At 42.5% G+C, this 19567-nt stretch overlaps 1 protein-coding gene across 2 annotated transcripts in view; it reads right to left on the bottom strand.

Moving 5' to 3' along the window:
- Positions 1 to 5709: 5709 nt before the first annotated feature.
- Positions 5710 to 19567, bottom strand: part of FUOM (fucose mutarotase) — a 213538-nt gene continuing 199680 nt past the window's right edge. For both annotated transcript variants that reach the window (XM_078773786.1, XM_078773785.1), the window contains 2 exons: positions 9962 to 10057; positions 5710 to 6000 (listed from right to left, as the gene is read on the bottom strand). In XM_078773786.1, the coding sequence (XP_078629912.1) occupies positions 5888 to 6000; positions 9962 to 10057 (209 nt within the window). In that variant the 3' untranslated portion in view covers positions 5710 to 5887. The remainder of the gene's footprint in view (positions 6001 to 9961; positions 10058 to 19567) is intronic.

Here is a 19567-nt window from a genome sequence, read left to right as displayed (position 1 = left end):
ACCACCATCTCTTATCTTCCCCCATCGAAAACCTTGATCTTTTCTACCCCCGGTAATTCACCCCAGAGTCCTTGCAGTGTTCATATGTTTTAATCCTCTCCCACCTCCCCCCAAGTCCTCCCGATGTCCCTGTTCTCAAATGTTGTGTTTGTGTCCTTCCCCCTCTCTTTTTTGTCCTTCCCCCTCTCTCACCATCTTGTCTACCGCTCCCCTTGTTTTTTGTGTTTTGTGTGTCGGTTTGTCTTTTTGTGTGATTAATGTTAGCTCTTTCACGAGCCTCGATCTTGTATACAAAAAAAAAAAAAAAAAAAAAAAAATGGAATGTAGTTGTGGGTGAAGAATATGGGAGATGTCCAGAAACAGATGAGTGATCTGAGTTCCCAATTGGAGGCAATGCATTCATCCGGATATGAATAAGTAAGTAACTTTCATCAGAATCATGATCGGGGACATGAGTAGGAGATGCTGTAATTTGGGTGAGGTGGAGGAGGTTGTTTTGACTCCTGTCTGTTTGTCTGTGAACACGATATCTCAACAAGTTGTTGTCGGATTCAAACGAAATTGTGTGGACAGGTTGGGTGTGCGACGAGGACCAAATTGTTAGATTTTGGGGAAGATTCAGATGCGGATACTATGATTTTTAAATGATTCTTCACCATTGAGAGATGGGGCCAAAAACGACATACAGCATGATATTTCAAAAAGTTTTGGACCGATTATGACAATACTTGGTGGACGGGTTGGGTAGGAGACAAGAACAAGCCGATTAGATTTTGGTTCAGGTCCGGATCCACATCTAGCCTATCAGTGGGATACAAAACGTAAACTGTTTAGCCTGGCGGAGGTTTGCGCTCTACTGAGTGAAGTTAAAGTTTATTGTACGTACTAGCAAGGGTACCCGCCCGACGGGCGGGGCTTCAATTGGGAAGCCAAAATGAAAGGGCAAAATATCAGAAGTTGAAGGCTTTTTTATTTTAAACGATTTATATCAACATCCGTTAAATCATATCACACGCAAATCATCAAAATCTAAACAGTATTTGTAGAATTTCAACAAAAGCCACATCAATGTTCATATCGGTAAATATTATTCCATCGTGTTTGGAAAAACTGGAAAATTGGAAAAATTGGGGAAAAATTGGCAAAACAACATAGCTTATTTTACTCCAGGGGGTCCCAGGATTACCCACCCAAAATGTCGTTGCGATCGGTTCAGCCGTTTTTGCGGTACCTGGGAACAGACAGGCAGACAGACAGACAGACGGACATTTGGTGAATTATAGTAAGATTATTGACTCACACTTTGTCTAAAGACATGTCCAAAAGTCCAATAGGCTGGGTGAATACATATATGGTGCTTGGGCCTTGAACTAACTACTGTTATCCTGCCATTGCGCTGGTGTTTGTGTTGCTGCTCAGGGAGAGTATAGGCCAAGTCGGTTTTGACGTTCCGAAGTAATGAACGAGTCACCATCATTGCAATTGCATGGGCTCTCGCAGGTGGAACAACAAGGATCATCATTAACAAACGCGGCCAAATCCACCTGGACATCCATCTATCTGTCACCTCCTGTGATCCACTCGAGGGGAATGGCAAACACCTGCTTTACCTTGTCTGCAAAGGTGATACTGCAATACAAAACAACAATGGCTATACTTTTTCGCTCTCCCAAAGCCATTGAGACACTGCTCCGGACCTGCGAAAGAGACGGCACGACAAGGGGCTTCCAATGAACCGTTCTGCAAGACGAGGACCCTCTACGGGTCCAGGATGAAGCTCCTGTTGTTCGAATCACCATGTCAAAATTTATGCACACTAATAGCGGCATGGTGACTCTCATCATGAACCTATTACCATTCACTTAGACTTTCCCTGAACAACTGTCACTTTCAATCCAAGGTCACACGGACAAATTCCGATCCACTGATTGGATATTTTTTTTGAACAACGTCAGCGGTTGGGATACTTTATACGCAGCTGTGGAAAAGAGTGGGGCGAGTCAAAATATCAGTCGTATTTGCGTACGTAATAAATAGATAGCACCCAAAACAAAATTAAGTACTGAAATAACTCGCCTCTGGGCTGGTGCTCCTACCCCACACCTAGCTCGTCTTCACGCTGTTGAAACCAAAGCTTTCAGAATCATTGGAATCTCCTGCGATGAGGCTAACTCCGAGGGCCTTTCACTCCCTCACCGCAGGGAGGTTGGTGGACTTTGTCTTCTGCCGACTCCTCTCCGGCCTTGCTCCCGCAGCTCTATCTGTGCTCTGTCCCCCAAATATTCCTACAGGTCGCACAAGATCTGCCTGCAACCCTCTTATGTTTAAACTGCCGAAATCAAGACTCTCTGCTCACCTTCACTCCTCTTTACTCCCGCCTCTGGAACAAACTCCCTCACGCTCTTCAATCCCACGCCTCCCTCCAGGTCTTTAAAACAGCTGTTCACCACCATCTCTTATCTTCCACCATCCAAAACCTTGATCTTTTCTACCCCTGTTAATTCACCCAGATACACTTTTTGAAATACCAACTTCTTTTCTGGAAGTTCTAGCAGTGTCCATGTGTTTCATACCTCTCCCACCCATTCCCCCCCCCCCCCCCCTTCCCGTGCCTCCTCCAACCAAGCCCTCTCCCTCCCACAGATCTCCAGATGTCCCTGTTCTCTACTGTTGTACTTGTGTGCTTCCCTCTCTCTCCCCATATTGTCTCCTGCTCCCTTTATTGTATGTTTTGTGTGTCCGCTTGTTTTTTTGTGAGTGATGTTAACTCTTACACGAGCCTCGATCTTGTATACAAAAAAAAGACAAAAAAAACAACTCGATCGGGCAGTTGTTGGGCATCTCCCTTCGACCATCATTGTCCATCTTGAAATAATTTGTGGTTGCCAGTTAAAGGTATATTATTGGTTTATTGATTCATTATCAATAAATTCATGATTCATTCATTGTATTGTATTGTGGATTTGATGATTTGAGCCTGAGGTTCTTGTGTCCATTCCTACATGGATAGTTCGACCCAACGAGTGCACCAAAGCAGGATTTGTACTCAGGTCATAGATGTGCACAGGAGGTATTTTTAATTACCTCTCAATTACTGCGTAATTACTTAAAGTCCGATGGATTTAATTAGCACACTAGGGTGAAACAAAAGGTCCCCCACACACCCATCCACCAATCATATTTCAAAGATTTCACTCCCACCGCACCTTCTTCATGCACCCGCAACATTCTGCACGAAGACTGTCGTCCGCTTCCCAGTGCTTGCTGAGTTTCCTCACGTCTCCGGAATAATATGTCACGTCTTTAGCTTTTTGACAGAGGGCAGGGGGAAAACTTTTTGACCTCTCTTATGATGGCCTACCAATGAAGATTGCTCTACATGACGTCAGAGTGATATTGCAGCAAATGCATTCTCATTCACAAACTCGTGTTCAGCAAAGCAAAGGAGATCTAACCCAGCAAGCTTTGCAATCTCTTTCAAACACGTGAAACTGTAATAACCTAATCCTAACCCTAACGCCAATCCTAACAATAACCCTAACTCTAACAACCCTAAACCTAACCCCAACCATAACATCTCTCTTTCAAGCAAGTAAAGCTGTAATAACCTAATCCTAACGCTAACCCTAACAACCCTTCTCCTAATCCTAACAACCCTAATCTTATCCCTAACCCTAACAACCCTAATCCTATCCCTAACCCTAACAAACCTAATCCTATCCCGAACCTTAAGAACCATAATCCTATCCATAACTCTAACAACCCTAATCTTATCCCTAACCCGAACAACCCTAATCCCATCCCTATCCCTAACAACCCTAATCCTAACCCTAACAACCCGAATCATTCCCATCAAGCTTTGCAATCTCTTTCAAACACGTGAAACTAATAACCTGATCCGAACCCTAACCCTATTTCAAACCCTAGTCCTAACCCTAATCCTAACTCTAACCCGAACCTGAGTTGTTAGTGTTAGAGTTAGTTTATTGTAATCATAATGTTGTTGTTTATTGTAATCACAATGTTGTTGTTTATTGTAATCACAATGTTGTTGTTTATTGTAATCACAATGTTGTTGTTTATTGTAATCACAATGTTGTTGTTTATTGTAATCACAATGTTGTTGTTTATTGTAATCACAATGTTGTTGTTTATTGTAATCACAATGTTGTTGTTTATTGTAATCACAATGTTGTTGTTTATTGTAATCACAATGTTGTTGTTTATTGTAATCACAATGTTGTTGTTTATTGTAATCACAATGTTGTTGTTTATTGTAATCACAATGTTGTTGTTTATTGTAATCACAATGTTGTTGTTTATTGTAATCACAATGTTGTTGTTTATTGTAATCACAATGTTGTTGTTTGTTGTAATCACAATGTTGTTGTTTGGTGTAATCACAATGTTGTCGATTATTGTAATCACAATGTTGTTGTTTATTGTAATCACAATGTTGTTGTTTATTGTAATCACAATGTTGTTGTTTATTGTAATCACAATGTTGTTGTTTATTGTAATCACAATGTTGTTGTTTATTGTAATCACAATGTTGTCTTTATTGTAATCACAATGTTGTTGATTATTGTAATCACAATGTTGTTGTTTATTGCAATCACAATGTTGTTGTTTATTATAATCACAATGTTGTTGTTTATTGCAATCACAATGTTGTTGTTTATTATAATCACAATGCTATAACATAACCAGTGTTGTTTGTGCTGATATTTATGTTAGGCAGGGATTCTCTTACCATATTATCGCTTGCGATAAACATCGGTCAACGACGGATATATTCTGAGATTTAAAGCTGAATTTAAAACTTGTGATGGATGCAAAACGCTGCGAGCAAAGCACCAATCGATTTGTAATCAGGTTGGGTATCGAACTAAGGTTAGACAACTAAATGGTACGTGCTCTACCCTCCGGAGCATCATATTGGACAAAATTATTATGGACTGTCTCTCTATTTGCCCCTAGCATTTTGCACTACAGCAGCAAAACTTCAGCCTTAGAAGCAGAAGTTTTATAGAGCTAGAAATTGCTTGTGGACCTGTCAGTGTGGCCAGAGCTGCCTTTAAATAATATCCAACTGGCAGCAAATGGCCTCCGGCCGACATCGTCTACACCAGCAACCAGAAGCCTACGGGTACATCATTCGTGCTTGGCCGCCTTCGATTGCTGACCATATCTCTTTCGTTTGTTGATAGAATCGGTGTTGCCAGCGTCTGCAGCATGTCTTCCCGTCTGAACGTTCATGCCCGAGTGGCCTCGCAGCAAGTCGGGCCTTATCATTCCTGCTGGATCAGCTCCTGCTTCCACTGTTGGATCCTGGGGCTACAACCTTAGCGATTACTGCTAATGATGTGGCTCTGACTCCTTGTCATATGAGGGTGGCAAGTGCTGAGATGTTGTAAGTACATAACTCATTATATTACTGAAGGCTGTGTGTGCTGTTGGCCAGGATAGGTTTTGTGACGCCATTTTTGCCCTTTTCTATATTCGATCCTTGACTAGCTCTGGCATCATGGAACTTGGATTTGGTGGGTCGAAAGTGATGATTCTTTTTCATATTAAACTACAATCTGCCTCTCGGTAAAGTTATTTACATAATTATCAAATTAAAGAAATAATTTGAAGCTGAATGAAACACAGCAGAAGGACATGACCATAACTCCTCATAACAATGGCATCACAAATCAATTAATAAAGTCATTGTGTTTATTGATGAATAAAATATGATGAGACATTCCCCAAATATTATGAGACACGCAAAGGTAGCTACTAATAAATTGTCACCCGAATCACATTCCCTGAACAGATTATTGGGTGATCTGCAATGGTTAGAGCGTCCGCTCGGAGTCTCGGAGGTTTGAACCCAGCCGAGTCACACCAAAGACTGGTATGGGATGTTTCCTTGCTTGATGCTCAGCATTTCAAAAGGATAGGACAAACAACCTTTGATTGGCCTATAATGGCTTCCTCCTGTGTTGAAGTTCCCTGTAAGTGTAAGGGAACTCGTATTGTTATAGTATACCTGTGGCAGATAATACAGGTATTTAAAGTGCAGTTACTGTTATAAAACTGAGCCCACTGTTACCTCCACCACCGAAGGTGGGAGGAAGTTATGTTTTCAACCTTGTCTGTCTGTTTGTGAAAAGGATGGAAAGGATGAAAAGGAAAGGAAAACACCTAAGCTTGTGTTTTGTGCTGTAACATGTGTAATAAAGTAAAAGAGTTCTGCAAAATAATGTTTGTGGTATAACTTGTGGAATCGAATACAGTGTCTTGAGAAAGTATGCACACCCCTTACCTTTTTTCATATTTTCTTGCGCCACAGCCTGAATTTTAAATGGTTTAAATTAAGATTTTTTTTGCACTGATTTACACATAATGGATCAGCCCCTGGTTCCACTACTAATGGAACAACTAACGAACGAATTTCCACTAATGTCAAAGTGGAATTTCGTTTATAGAAATTTTTACGAAGGAATTAAAAATGAAATACCGAAAATTTCTAATTTACATAAGAATTCAACCCTAACCCTCCTAGTCTCGGCAAGAAATTCAAAAATGTGCTTATTTAAGCTGCATGAGGCATTTTTGAGGAAAAGCAAACAAATAGTTTTTTTTTGCTGAATATGAATATCTTGTTTGTGTTTTCCAAAATTGCCTAATTAGGTCATTAATTAAGGTCAAAGGTCAATAGGTGCAAAATTCAAGTTTTCACAGAAATTATTTTATTTTTAATATCCAATACAGTGGCGAAAATGTTTATCGAGTATCTATCATATTAAGCCATATATCGTATGTCAAAGATTTGAATTTCATGGAAAATGTGAGAAGTTCGCTGTTCGCTGTTCATCGTAAGAATTGTGGTACATGTGATAGGGACAGGTGATATGTTCACATGTGATATGTTCGTGAGATGTGATATCACAAGTGATATCATGTGATATCACATGAGATGTGATATCACAAGAACGTGAGATGATATATCATCTCGTGAGATGTGATATCACAAGAACATGTGATATGTTCGCTGTTCAGTAAAGCTGTTCAGTAAATGTGAGTGAGGGAACAGTAACTGTGAGTTCTGAACTGTGAGTTGTGGGAACTGTGGGAACTGAACTGTGAGTGATATCACAAGTGATATCACAAGTGATGTGATATGTTCGCTGTTCAGTAAATGTCAGGCACCAGAATCAATGCCACCATCCAGTGATGCTGCACATCACCACATACAGCGTGCAAATTACCAGAGCCTCATATGGAGAGAAGCGTGCAATCCAAACCCAGTAATTCCTTCCCCAATGGACTCTGCTGGATGGAAGCTGGCCGATGGTCTTCTCTCACCGGTGCTCACATCTTTACCCCCTATCCCAAAAGCATGCAAGGACATTGTACAGTGTGGCTGCACCAAGGGTTGCACCAGTGATAGGTGTTCGTGCAAGAAATGGGATTTGAAGTGTACGGACGCATGCAAATGCAGTGACTCGGAGACTGTAACATGCAAAAACAAGACTAAATAACGCCAATGCTAGGATATTGCCACAATACGGTTATTTGACACCTTCATCAGTGTTGGTTTAAGGGGGTGAAATATAAATATAAAATATAGAAATATAAAAAAGGTGACATATTCCTTTCTAATATATTGTTAGATATATTGTTGTCATATATAGAGAGGAAACCAAAATCAGTTTTGGTGGCCTGCGTTGAAAAAGAGACAAATCCATGCGACCAAAATTGAACTTTTATTGAGATATTGGCAATAGAATCAAGAATTCCTATCATATTTTTCATTTAATTTGAATATTCGGCACATATGACGTTTAATTTGAATGATATGTAGAAAATTCTTGCAAATTCATCTAGGGGACGTCAAATAGGACCTTAGGAAAATTTCATAAAAATTCGCATTTTGTACTAATTAACCATTGACCCTAATTGGTGGCTAATTCTGCAAATTTCGCAAAACAAACAACAAAGTCTCATTCCCCTGAACCTAGACAATGATGCTGTGCCATATATTATTTTCACTGGTGCATTTTGACATGAAACATCAAAGGGAAATCGACTGACATGGCACTCCGTAGAAAGGTCAACTGTTACGGAGATATTCTCCATAGAAGTGAAATTTTCTTTCACATTTTCCATTAAATTCAAATCTTTGACATGCAATGTATGGCTTAATATGATAGATATTGGAAAATCTTTTTACCACTGTATTGAATATTAAAAATAAAACAATTTCTGTGAAAACTTGAATTTTGCACTTATTGACCTTTGACCTTAATTAATGACCTAATTAGGCAATTTTGGGAAACACCAATAAGATATTCATATTCAGCACAAAATTCCCTTTAAGAAAAACCTACTTGTTTGCTTTTCCTCAAAAATGCCTCATGCAATCACATTTGCTGGAAATTGAACCAGTCTATCCCCCTCCCCCAAGTCAATACTTCATAGAAGCGTCTTTGGCAGCGATTACACACCTTTACGTCTTCTTGGGTATGTCTGTATCACCTTTGCACATCTGGAGTTGGAGAGTTTCTCCCATTCTTCCTTGCAGATTTGTTCAAGCTCTGTCAAGTTGGATGGGGAGTGATGGTGAACAGCAAACTTCAAGTCTTCCCACAGATTCTCAATGGGATTCAAGTCTGGGCTTTGACTGGGCCACTCAAGGACTTTCACATTGTTGTTCTGAAGCCATTCCAATGTTGCTTTAGCTGTATTCTTGGGGTTATTGTCCTATTTGAATGTAAATCTTAACAGTCGAAGGTCTTTTGCACTCTGAAGCAGGTTCTCCTCAAGGATTTACCTGTATTTGGCTCCATTCATTGTTCTCTCTATCCTTACAAGTCTACCAATCCCTGCTGCTGAAAAGCATCCCCATAGCATGCTGCTGCCACCACCATAGTTCATGGTAGGGATGGTGTTAGATGGGTGATGAGTTCTGCTCGGTTTGCACCAGACATAGCACTTTGTATTCAGGCAAATGTTACCGTAAACTCCAGGCATGCTGTCATGTACCTTTTTCTCATGAGGGGCTTCCATCTGGGCACTCTCCCATAAAACTTACATTTGTGAAATGCTGCAGAGACTGTTGTTCTTCCAGCAGGTTCTCCCATCTCAGCCAAGGAACTCTAGTTCTGTCAGAGTGTCATTGGGTTCTTGGTCACCTCCCTGATCAAGGTCCTTCTTGCCCAGTTGCTCAGTTTGGTCGGACGGCCAGCTCTAAAAAGAGTTTAGGTAGTTCCATACTATTTCCATTTCCTAATGACGGAGCTCATTGTGCTCTTGGGAAATTTAAACCTCTATAAATTGTTTTTATACCCTTCCCAAAATCTATGCCTCCTCATAATTCTATCTCGGTGTTCTATGGACAGTTCCTTGGACTTCATTGTAGAATGTCCACTCTCACATGCACTGTGTCAACCCTGGGGCATTAAATAGAAAGGTGTGTTTCTTTCTAAATAATTTCCATTCAATTGAATTGGCCACATGTGGGCTCCAATCAGGTTGTGGAGACATCTCAAGGATAATCAAAGGAAATTGGATGAACCTGAGCTCAATTTGGAGTATCATAGCAAAGGGGTTGAATCCCTATTGACTCGAGACATTTCAGCTTTTCATTTTAAAATTAGTTTGTAAAAATGTGTAAAACAAAAATTCCAGTTTGACCTTAGGGGTATTATCTGTATATCAGTGACAAACAAAATCTGAATATAATTCATAAACTCAAGGGGTGTGAATACTTTGTAAAGGCACTGCATGATAAAAGGCAATGTTATAATTTTTAAAATGGGTGACAAGACATTGTGGCCATCCTGTACATATGTATTTTATCGATATATTATCCATATTGTGTTGATATTAAGGTCGGCGATTGCTGAGAAGAAAGAATGCAAGGATAACCATTTGAGTACAACCAACTGTGAGGGGCAGTCAGCCTTACAAGAAGAGTGTAGATCAATGGACAAGAAAGTGAAGGCTTCAGCTCGCAAAGCCAAATGAATATTTGCTGAGAAGCTTGCAGATGAAACTGAGAATGCTGCAAAACAGTGACGTGCAAACAGTGCATCAAATAACAAAAAGAATGGCTGGAAGCTGGAGAATATAAGAATTCTAACAACAATGGGCAACTTCCAACGAGAAGAGGAATCGATGAGCAGAGCATTTTTCCGAGATACTCAACACTCCCGGACCAGATGTGCATTTCGACTTTCAGAATATGGAGGTAATGCCAGAAGTTGGTGTTAAGGCGGGGGCGATATGATTAGAGGAGGTTGTAGGTGCCATAGTATGGCAGATAGGTGCAGGAATTGTGCCTTTGATGATACAAGCATGGCATTTGGCACACAGTCAGAGTATGTCCTAAGAAAGATATTTGGCTATAGGGCCATCGCAGATTTGTCCTTTTTTGAAAAATGGCCGCCATTGTTGTCACAGGACAAATCCGCGATGGCCCTATAGCCAAATATCTTCCTTAGGGCATACTCTAACTGTGTGCCAACTCTCGTGCTTGTATCATCAAAGTCACAATTCTCCCAAATATTTCACCTATCTGCCGTACGACCATTGAAAAACTAAGAAACAATAAATCTGCAGGAGAAGATCAAATAACAGTGGAACTTTTGAAGGTTAGTGGTAACAAGAACGTAGAACAACTTATGTGGCTCCTCAACTACACGGTACATCAAATAATTTGACTCCGCAACATCCTAGATCAGGTGCTTGAATTGCAGAGCGAAATCATTTTGAACTTCATCGATTTCCAAAAGGCCTTCAATAGAGTTGATAGACCTCACTGTGAAACATCTTCAAGATTGATGGCCTCTCGCCCAAGATCATTAATGTCATCGTATTACTCTATACGGATGCCAAGTGTGCCGTCAGGTTAGACGATGATTTGTCAGACTTCTCCGCTGTTTCCACTGGTGTGAGGCAAGATTGTATCTTGTCCCATCTGCTATTTAACTTGGAATCGTTTTCGATTCTGTTCTGAAACAAATGGGAGCATGTAAGAAAGGGATTCAATGGTCGAAGAGCAATCTTTGAGATTTATACTTTGCAGATAATATTTACTTGCTGAATCCATCAGTGCCTGAGATGCAAGCGGAGACAGATGACCTGGGAAAAACAGCAAGAAAGGTTAGATTGATCGGGATTAAGTCAAAACGGAGGTCATGGAGATCAATCAATTCCTCTGACACCTCAAAATCAACTTTGAAGGTGACAACCTAAAACAGGTGGACAAGTTTTCAAACTTAGGCAGCATGCAATGAGCCAAAAATGGAGATCGTTTTATCTAAATCAAGACAAGAATTGGAAAAAACAGCAGTGTTATCCAGAGGATTGTATCCATATGGAAAAGGAAGAGTTTGAGAATGAACACAAAGCTTAAAATATTTAACAGAAATGTCATAAGTGTCTTCTTCTATGGATCAGAAACGGAGAAAAAAGTATTCAATGCAGAGGCCTTTGTCATCTGTTGAACATCAAGTGGTCATATATTAATTCAATTCAATTCATGATTTTATTATCAAATCATCGCAGCCAGAAGCTGAATTGTGAATGACTTACAATATAAAATGGAAATCAAGATAATGAAAATTTTTTTTTGCAATGAGTGTAATAACATCTACAAATAAATAAAATGAATTAAAAAGGACTAATTATTAATAAAAAAATACAATACATATGCAGGCATGTATAACATGAAAAACAAGAAAGAGCAATCAGAGATTGCAGACCCTCGTCAGGACGTGTTTTTAGGGGTTGTTAAGGCTTTTGTGTTAAAGTAAATATGGCGGCCGAACCACGTGACCGGTGACGTCATAAATTTTTTTTTCTCCAAAAAGATTTCCATAGATGACGTGCATAGATGACGATGCATAGAAAAGATTTCCATAGATGACGTGCAAGAAATTTCATCTTGATCAGATGAAGTTTTATACTTGTCGAATGATGACGTCATAATGGAGGCACCTATAACATCATCATTAACATATGTTATTCCCCATGGAGAGTTCTTTACAATGAGCCATGTCTCAATTTTTTTCCATGCAGTGTGTTTTTGGAGATATGGAGATGCAAATGTTTTCGGTTTTTCCAAGATGTCGGCCGAACCACGTGACCTATGCCGTCATAATTATCATTTTAAAATTCTACAGGAGGAGTTGCACCGATGGTGAAAATTTCCTGTCAATCGGACCAACGGTTGCAGAGAAAATCATATTTATTCTGTGCGGACAAACAAACAGACAAAGAGACAAACTTACAAACGGCCCCAAATGCAATACCCTCTCCTCTGGCGAGGGTTATAAGGATGATAATAATAATAATAATAATATGAGGTTACAATAATTACAATAATAGTGTAAGATGCAATAAGATGCAAGTTATGAAATGCATAGACCAATATAAAGTTATGTCAACACAAACTAGAACAACACCGATAGGCCTCCGCCCACATTATTGCATCATTCTAATACTTGTACCAAGTTTGGTTTAATTCCATTCAGCTGTTCTCAAGTTAGTCAGGTAGTATATGGTAGTTTTAAAAAGTCCCGTGGGCATTTATTGGTTAAAGCAAACCACCGATATAATTATCTTTATTAGACCCCAAACAACTAAAAAATACTTGGTGGCCATCTCAAAAACGTGTAGAACACAATTTTATGACGTCATCAAGATGGCCGCCATACAACGATGCTCAAAATCATAATTTTGAAACTACTCAATCAAATTTAAAGATGTTGGGCTCAAAATGTTCAGAATGAAGCTACTGAACTGTTTATACTGTTTTCTGTACATCACACTCATTCTGTACATTCCCAGACATCATCATCGCATCATGAGCTTTCAGAGACTGTACTGAAGCGACAAGAGACAAATATCCAGAATCTTGTCCAAACTCTGAGGGGTTATACAAATCCATTCACTGAAGACTGTGATGATCTATTTAACTTTGCTACAAAAGCAGTCTTGCCAGAGAATATCAAGAATGACCTCTGCAACAGGAATGAAATTGGCCAGGATCGGTTTTTTTTTTTTTTTTTTTTTTTTAATACAAGACCGAGGCTCGTGAAAGAGCGAACATTAATCACACAGAAAGACAAACAGACAAACCGACACATAAAACAAATAACATCGGGAGCGGCAGAAAAGATGGGGAGAGAGGGGGAAGGACACAAACACAACATTTGAGAGCAGGGACCGAGAGACATGGAGACATCGAGAGATCTGTGGGAGGGAGAGGGCTTTGGGGGGGAGGCATGGGAAGGGGGGGGGGGGGGTGGGAAAGGTATAAAACATATGGACACTGCCAGGACTTCCAGGAAAGAAGTTGGAATTTCAAACAAGGTGGATCTGGGGTGAATTAGTGGGGGTAGAAAAGATCAAGGTTTTGGATGGGGGATGATAAGAGATGGTGGTGAACAGCTGTTTTAAAGACCTGGAGGGAGGAGTGGGATTGAAGGGAGTGTGGGAGTTTGTTCCAGAGGTGGGAGAAAAGAGTGAAGGTGAGCAGAGAGCCGAGATTTCGGCAGTTTCACCATCAAAGGGTTGCTGGCAGATCTTGTGCGACCTGTAGGAATATTTGGGGGACAGAGCACAGAGAGAGCTGGGGGAGCAAGGCCGGAGAGGAGTCGGTAGAAGACAGAAAGACCACCTACCTGCCTGCGGTGAGTGAGTGAAAGGCCCTCAGAGATAGCTTCATCGCTGGAGATTCCAATGATTCTGAAAGCTTTGGATTCAACAGCCTGAAGCCGAGCTAGGTGTGAGGCAGGAGCACCGGCCCATAGGGGAGAACAGTATTCCATTGAGCTGCGGATGAAAGCCTTGTATGTGGTGAGGAGCTCAGGTATGCCGAGGAAGGACTTCGCACGACGGAGGATGCCCAGTCGGCGACTGGCTTTGGAGGCCAGCTTGGAAATGTGGTTTTCCCAAGAAAGATCATGGCAGATAGTGAGACCCAAAAGCTTGAGCGACAGAACTTCTTGGAGAGGATTGTTGAGAAAGTAGATGGGAGGGTTGTCCAGTCGATCCTTTCGGAGAGACATCGTAAGAGTGTGAGATTTGTCAGGATTGAAAGACATGTTCCACTTGTTTGACCAGTCTGTGATTTTGTCCAGGTCTTCAGAGAGTGAGAAGGCTGCAGATAGCCGATCTGAGGGAAGAGGAATGGAGCGGCAGAGAGTGGAGTCATCAGCAAAGAGATAGAGAGGATTTTCCAGAGAGTCAGAGAGATCATTGATGAAGACCAGAAAAAGCACAGGGCCCAGAACACTGCCTTGGGGAACTCCAGCCTGAACAGGAAGAGGAGATGAGAGAAACCCATTCAGGGCCACACGTTGACTACGACTAGAGAGGAAGTCTGCCAGCCATGCGTGGAGATTTCCATGGATACCAAAGGAGGAGAGTTTGGTGAGTAGAGCGGGGTGCCAGACCGTATCGAAGGCACGTGATATGTCAAGGGAGACAGCTCTAATTTCCTGTTTGGCATTGAGGACCTCCATCCATTGTTGAGAAAGCAGAAGCAGCATGTCCAGAGTAGAGTGACCAGGTCTGAAACCAAATTGATGATCAGAGATCAAGCCATTGGAGAAGAGGAAAGATTTCATATCTGAAGCAATGATGGATTCCATTACTTTGCTGATAATTGGGAGAAGGCTGATTGGTCTGTAGTTGCTAGGATCTGTATTTACACCTTTTTTGTGCAAAGCGTTGATGTTGGCTGATTTCTAAGCAGATGGCAGATGACCTTGAGCAAAAGAGAGGGTAAAGAGAACAGAGAGAGGGAGTGAAAGGGCAGAAGAACAGGATTTTAGGACCCATGGGCTGATGCCGTCAGGTCCAGTTGCAGAATCAGAGTCGAGGGTTGACAGAAACTTTTCTACCTTGTCAGGAGGGAAGGACACAGAGTCCAGGAGCAGCTGGGTATGGCTGGGTACGGTGGGTACAGAGAGGGATGGGTTTGGGACGCAAGATTTGGAGGCAAACACAGAGTTGAGGCATTCAGCTTTTTCATGTGCCGAGTCAGCCGTGTCGCCGTTTGAGGTGAGGGAGGGGATGGAGGGGGAACAAACACCAGAAGCAGATTTGACCAGACGCCACCAGGATTTGGAAGAGGGAGACAGATAAGAGAGTTCGGTCTTGAGAACGGAGAGATATTGTTTCCTGGCTCTCCTGAGGGTGGACAAACACTTGTTTCGGGCTTTGTGAAAGGAAATGAGATTTCCTTCCGTTGGATTTGCTTTCCAGGAGACGAAAGCAAGTTGTTTCTGGGCAACAGCCTCACCACAAGATTCCATGTATCATGGACGGGAGGAAGGGTATGACAACTGAAGACGAGATGGGATAAATCTTTGCATGAGAGAGAGCAATTTACTTTGGAAGAATTCCCAGGATGAGTTGATGTCAGAGGGGGTGGAGATGGGAGACCAGTCCAGATGATTGATGGCTGCTTGAAGACCGTGCCAGTTGGCCTGAGTGAAATGCCAGACTCGTTGACGCTGAGGAGGCTCTCTGAAAATGGTCAGAGAGATGTCCACTTTAACAAGCACATGATCAGATGAGCCGATTGGAGCAGAAGAAGAGCAGCAGACATTTTCAGGGAAGTTAGTCATAACCAAGTCCAGAAGAGAAGATGCTCCGTTGACTGAGATCCAGGTCGGGAAATTGACAGATTGTGTCAGTCCCAGTGAGTTGCAGAAGTGCGTTGCTGAAGAGCCATGGCTGGTGAGAGTAACCCACACCCAGCCAACTGGCATGGTGACAATTGAAATCACCACATATGAGGAAGAGAGAGTTGGGATGGGTAGATAGAAGTTGGTCCATATTATCAGACAGCGAGATGTAGATTGAGTCATCACTGTTTGGTGGACGGTACAACACACATATGAACAAAAGGTGGGAGCGAAGGGGCAGCGGTAGCCAAAGGTATTCCTGGGGGTGAGGTGGAGAGAGGGCAGTGCAGGGTGAGTGAGGAAGAGAGTTTTTTTTTAATAAAGATAGCAACCCCACCTCCAGGACGAGGCTCCCGGAGGAGGGAGTAACCTGGGAGAGATACCAAGGAATCAGAGACATCATGAAGGAGGAAAGTTTCTGTTAAGCAGATCACGTCTGGTTTGTCAGAAGCAACCTGTATGGGGAGATCAGTCAAGTTTGAGCGAAGGCCCCGGATGTTTGAGGTCCATACCGTTAATGAAGAGGAAGGGGGAGCATCGGATACAGAACAGGGGGGGGGGGGTAGGGTAAGCTGTGGAAGAGGATAAAGAGGTAGGGAGAACTGTTGAAGGTGCATCAGAGATTTCAGAATAGCTTGGAGAAAGGGAAGAATGGGGCGGACAAAAGGTTTGATGGTGATTGGGTGAGGCACAGTGAGGTGTTATTTGAGGAGGGGGAAGAGCGAGGCAGAAGGTTGGGGGAGATAAAGGTGAAAGTTGGAAGGGGGAAGAAGCGGGGAGGACGCTTTGAGGAGGAGGGGTGAGAGGGGAGTCTAGGAGGGGAGGAGCGAGGGAGAGTCTCGGAGGGGAAGGGTGTGGGGGGGGGTTTTAGGAGGGAAGGGGCAAGGGGGGAGATTTGAAAGGGATGGGTGATGGGGAAGATTTGGAGGGGAGGGGCAAGGGGGAAGATTTGAAAGAGATGGGTGATGGGGAAGATTTGGAGGGGAGGGGCAAGGGGGTAGATTTGGAGGGGAGGGGTGATGGGGAAGTTTTGGAGGGGAGGGGTGATGGGGAAGTTGTGGAGGAAAGGGGTGATGGGGAAGATTTGGAGGGGAGGGGCAAGGGGGAAGATTTGAAAGGGATGGGTGATGGGGAAGATTTGGAGGGGAGGGGCAAGGGGGAATATTTGAAAGAGATGGGTGATGGGGAAGATTTGGAGGGGAGGGGCAAGGGGGTAGATTTGGAGGGGAGGGTGATGGGGAAGTTTTGGAGGGGAGGGGTGATGGGGAAGTTTTGGAGGGAAGGGGTGATGGGGAAGATTTGGAGGGGAGGGGTGAGATTGGATTTTGAAAAGTGTACGATTAATGGGAAACGAACATTTATTGCAAAATGAGTTTATTGAGCCCTTCGAGTCAAAAATACGTTTGAGGACGCTGAAGGAGGGGTGGAGTGCAGGAGAGTTTCGGGAATGTAGAAAAGAGTCAATTTGTCAATAAAGACCATTTGATGCATTTGTGTCAAAGAGAATCACAACTGGTGAAGTAAATCTCTGGGATTCGATGAAGAAGAGAAAGCTACAAACATGGAAACACACTGGGAAAAAAGTAGCTGTCAAAGCATGGCAGAAAATAGTTGAACTTCAGGAAGACCGTTCACTCTTTGCCCGCATGCTCGTTGTGTCAAAGTCGAGGTCTGACATAAACTTGAAAGATGAAATTGGGAAACATTAATTTTCAGTACTGGCAAGGGCTCTGTTTGCTGCAGATGGCACAATGCTGCACTGTTCAGCTAAGAGCAACCTTGTGAACATCGTTGAAGATGCCCCCAAAGCCTCACCAGAGGTAAATGCTGAAGCAGCTGAGCACCCAATCACAGAAATGAAGGTTGCCCTTATAGATGGCATGGCAGAAGTTCAATCAATGCCGAAGCCGGAAAGGATAAAGCTGTGTTCAGATCCTGGACTTTACTTCACAACACTTGTCTTTAACAAGTTCAACCAACAGAAATATGATGAAGTGCATCTGGTATTTGACAGATATGATGTCTCCCAGTCATTGAAAACAACTGAGCGAGAAAGAAGGCAAGGTGGCACTCAACCAGTTGCTTACCACATAATGGACAATACAAACAACGCACAAGCGCCCCTAAAGAAACTACTCTCTCATACAAACACAAAGATGGAGCTCTCAAACTACCTGGCACAAAAATCTCTTCAGCAAGGCACGAAAAATGGAATGGAGCTTGTTGTGGCCTGCGGAGACAAATGTGAAGCAACACACAGGGACATGAGCTACCTGGCAAGTGAACAGGAAGAGGCTGACACAAAGTTACTGCTGCATGCCCTTGATGCAACAGCTCGTGGAGCTACTAGGATAGACATTCATTCACCGGACACTGATGTTCTTATCCTTGCTCGCAGACGTTACCCAGAATTATGTAAAGATTCATCATTCATAACAGGAGCTAAAGACAAGCACAGATCAATTCCTCTAGGACCAATATGTGATGCTCTAGGCAGTAACAAAGTTGCTGCCCTTCCTGGATTCCACTCCTTTACAGGAGCTGACATCACTGGTAGCTTTTCAGGCAAGGGAAAGATAACATAGAAGAAGAAGAAGAAGAAGAAGAAGAACCACCTTTAGAGGCCATTTTTCCCTGCAGAGCAGGGGTTCGCCTTTTTCGGGCATCATGGTCCCCTTTTTGAAGCAATGTTTTACGGCCGGATGCCCTTCCTGCCACCAACCCTGCTAGTCGACTCTTGCGACACATAGGGAATTACCAGTGAACTGGTGCTCAAAGGGAAAGCTAACATATAAAATAAAAAAAATAACCACATTTAGAGGCCATTTTTCCCCGCAAAGCGGGGGTTGGCCTTTTTCGGGGACCGTGGTTGTTGTTTTTTTGGTCCCCTTTTTGAAGCAATGTTTTACGGCCGGATGCCCTTCCTGACACCAACCCTTTTTGTCGCCTTTTACGACAAGCAGGGAATTACCAGTGAACTGGTACTCAATTAGCCGACCTCGGAAGGATGACAGGCTGAGTCAACCCCCCCGGCGTTAATTCAGCGATCGACTGGGATTCGAGCCCAGGATCCTGGGATCCTAAGCTGGCACCCTAGCCGCTAGCCCAACACCAGGGTTGCTAACTAAGGGAAAGCTAACATGCTGGAAGGTATTTCAGAACTCCAGTGAAGAAACCATTTCAGCCTTCAGCAATTTAGGCGAGACTCTCAAACCAACAGAGGACACTATGAAGGCACTGGAGCAGTATGTGTGCCAGTTGTTTCTTCCTCAAACACAGATAGATGAGGTGAAAGACTTGAGGTGGTGGTTATTCAAGAAGAAACAAGCCCAGTCTGAAAAACTGCCACCAACAAAAGATGCACCGAAACATTCAATCTGGAGAGCACATTACCAAGCAATGATCTGGAACAATGACAAAAATGTCCATGCCAACATTCCATCACCTCAGGATTATGGTTGGGATATGGTCAATGGGCACCGGGTGGAAATAACATCTACACAACTCCCAGCACCTGAGTCAGTAATTCACTTGATAAAGTGTGGCTGTGCTACTACGAAGTGTGCTACAAGGCATTGCAAGCGCAGAAATGCAGGACTAAAATGCACTGAACTTTGTAATTGTGTTGATGATTGTGAAAATATGGAAGTGGATACACTGAGGATGATGAAGACACTGAGGATGAACTGATCTAACATGTTTCTGAGTTATTAGTTCGCCCCCCACATTCTGTTATGCTTATCAGTTCCAGTATTACCATGGGTTTAGCTGTAGGATGACCATAACTATTAATATCTATAAAAGTCTAAAAATGAATCCTACATCTATGAAACATTATTGGTGATTATTATTAAATTATTTTGCCACACCAA

The sequence above is a fragment of the Myxine glutinosa genome, chromosome 3, assembly GCF_964187855.1.
Source record: "Myxine glutinosa chromosome 3, kmMyxGlut1.1, whole genome shotgun sequence".
NCBI classification, from domain to species: domain Eukaryota; kingdom Metazoa; phylum Chordata; class Myxini; order Myxiniformes; family Myxinidae; genus Myxine; species Myxine glutinosa.
The sequence above is the reverse complement of the archived record's forward strand: the minus strand, read 5'-3'. Positions and strand labels throughout refer to the sequence as shown.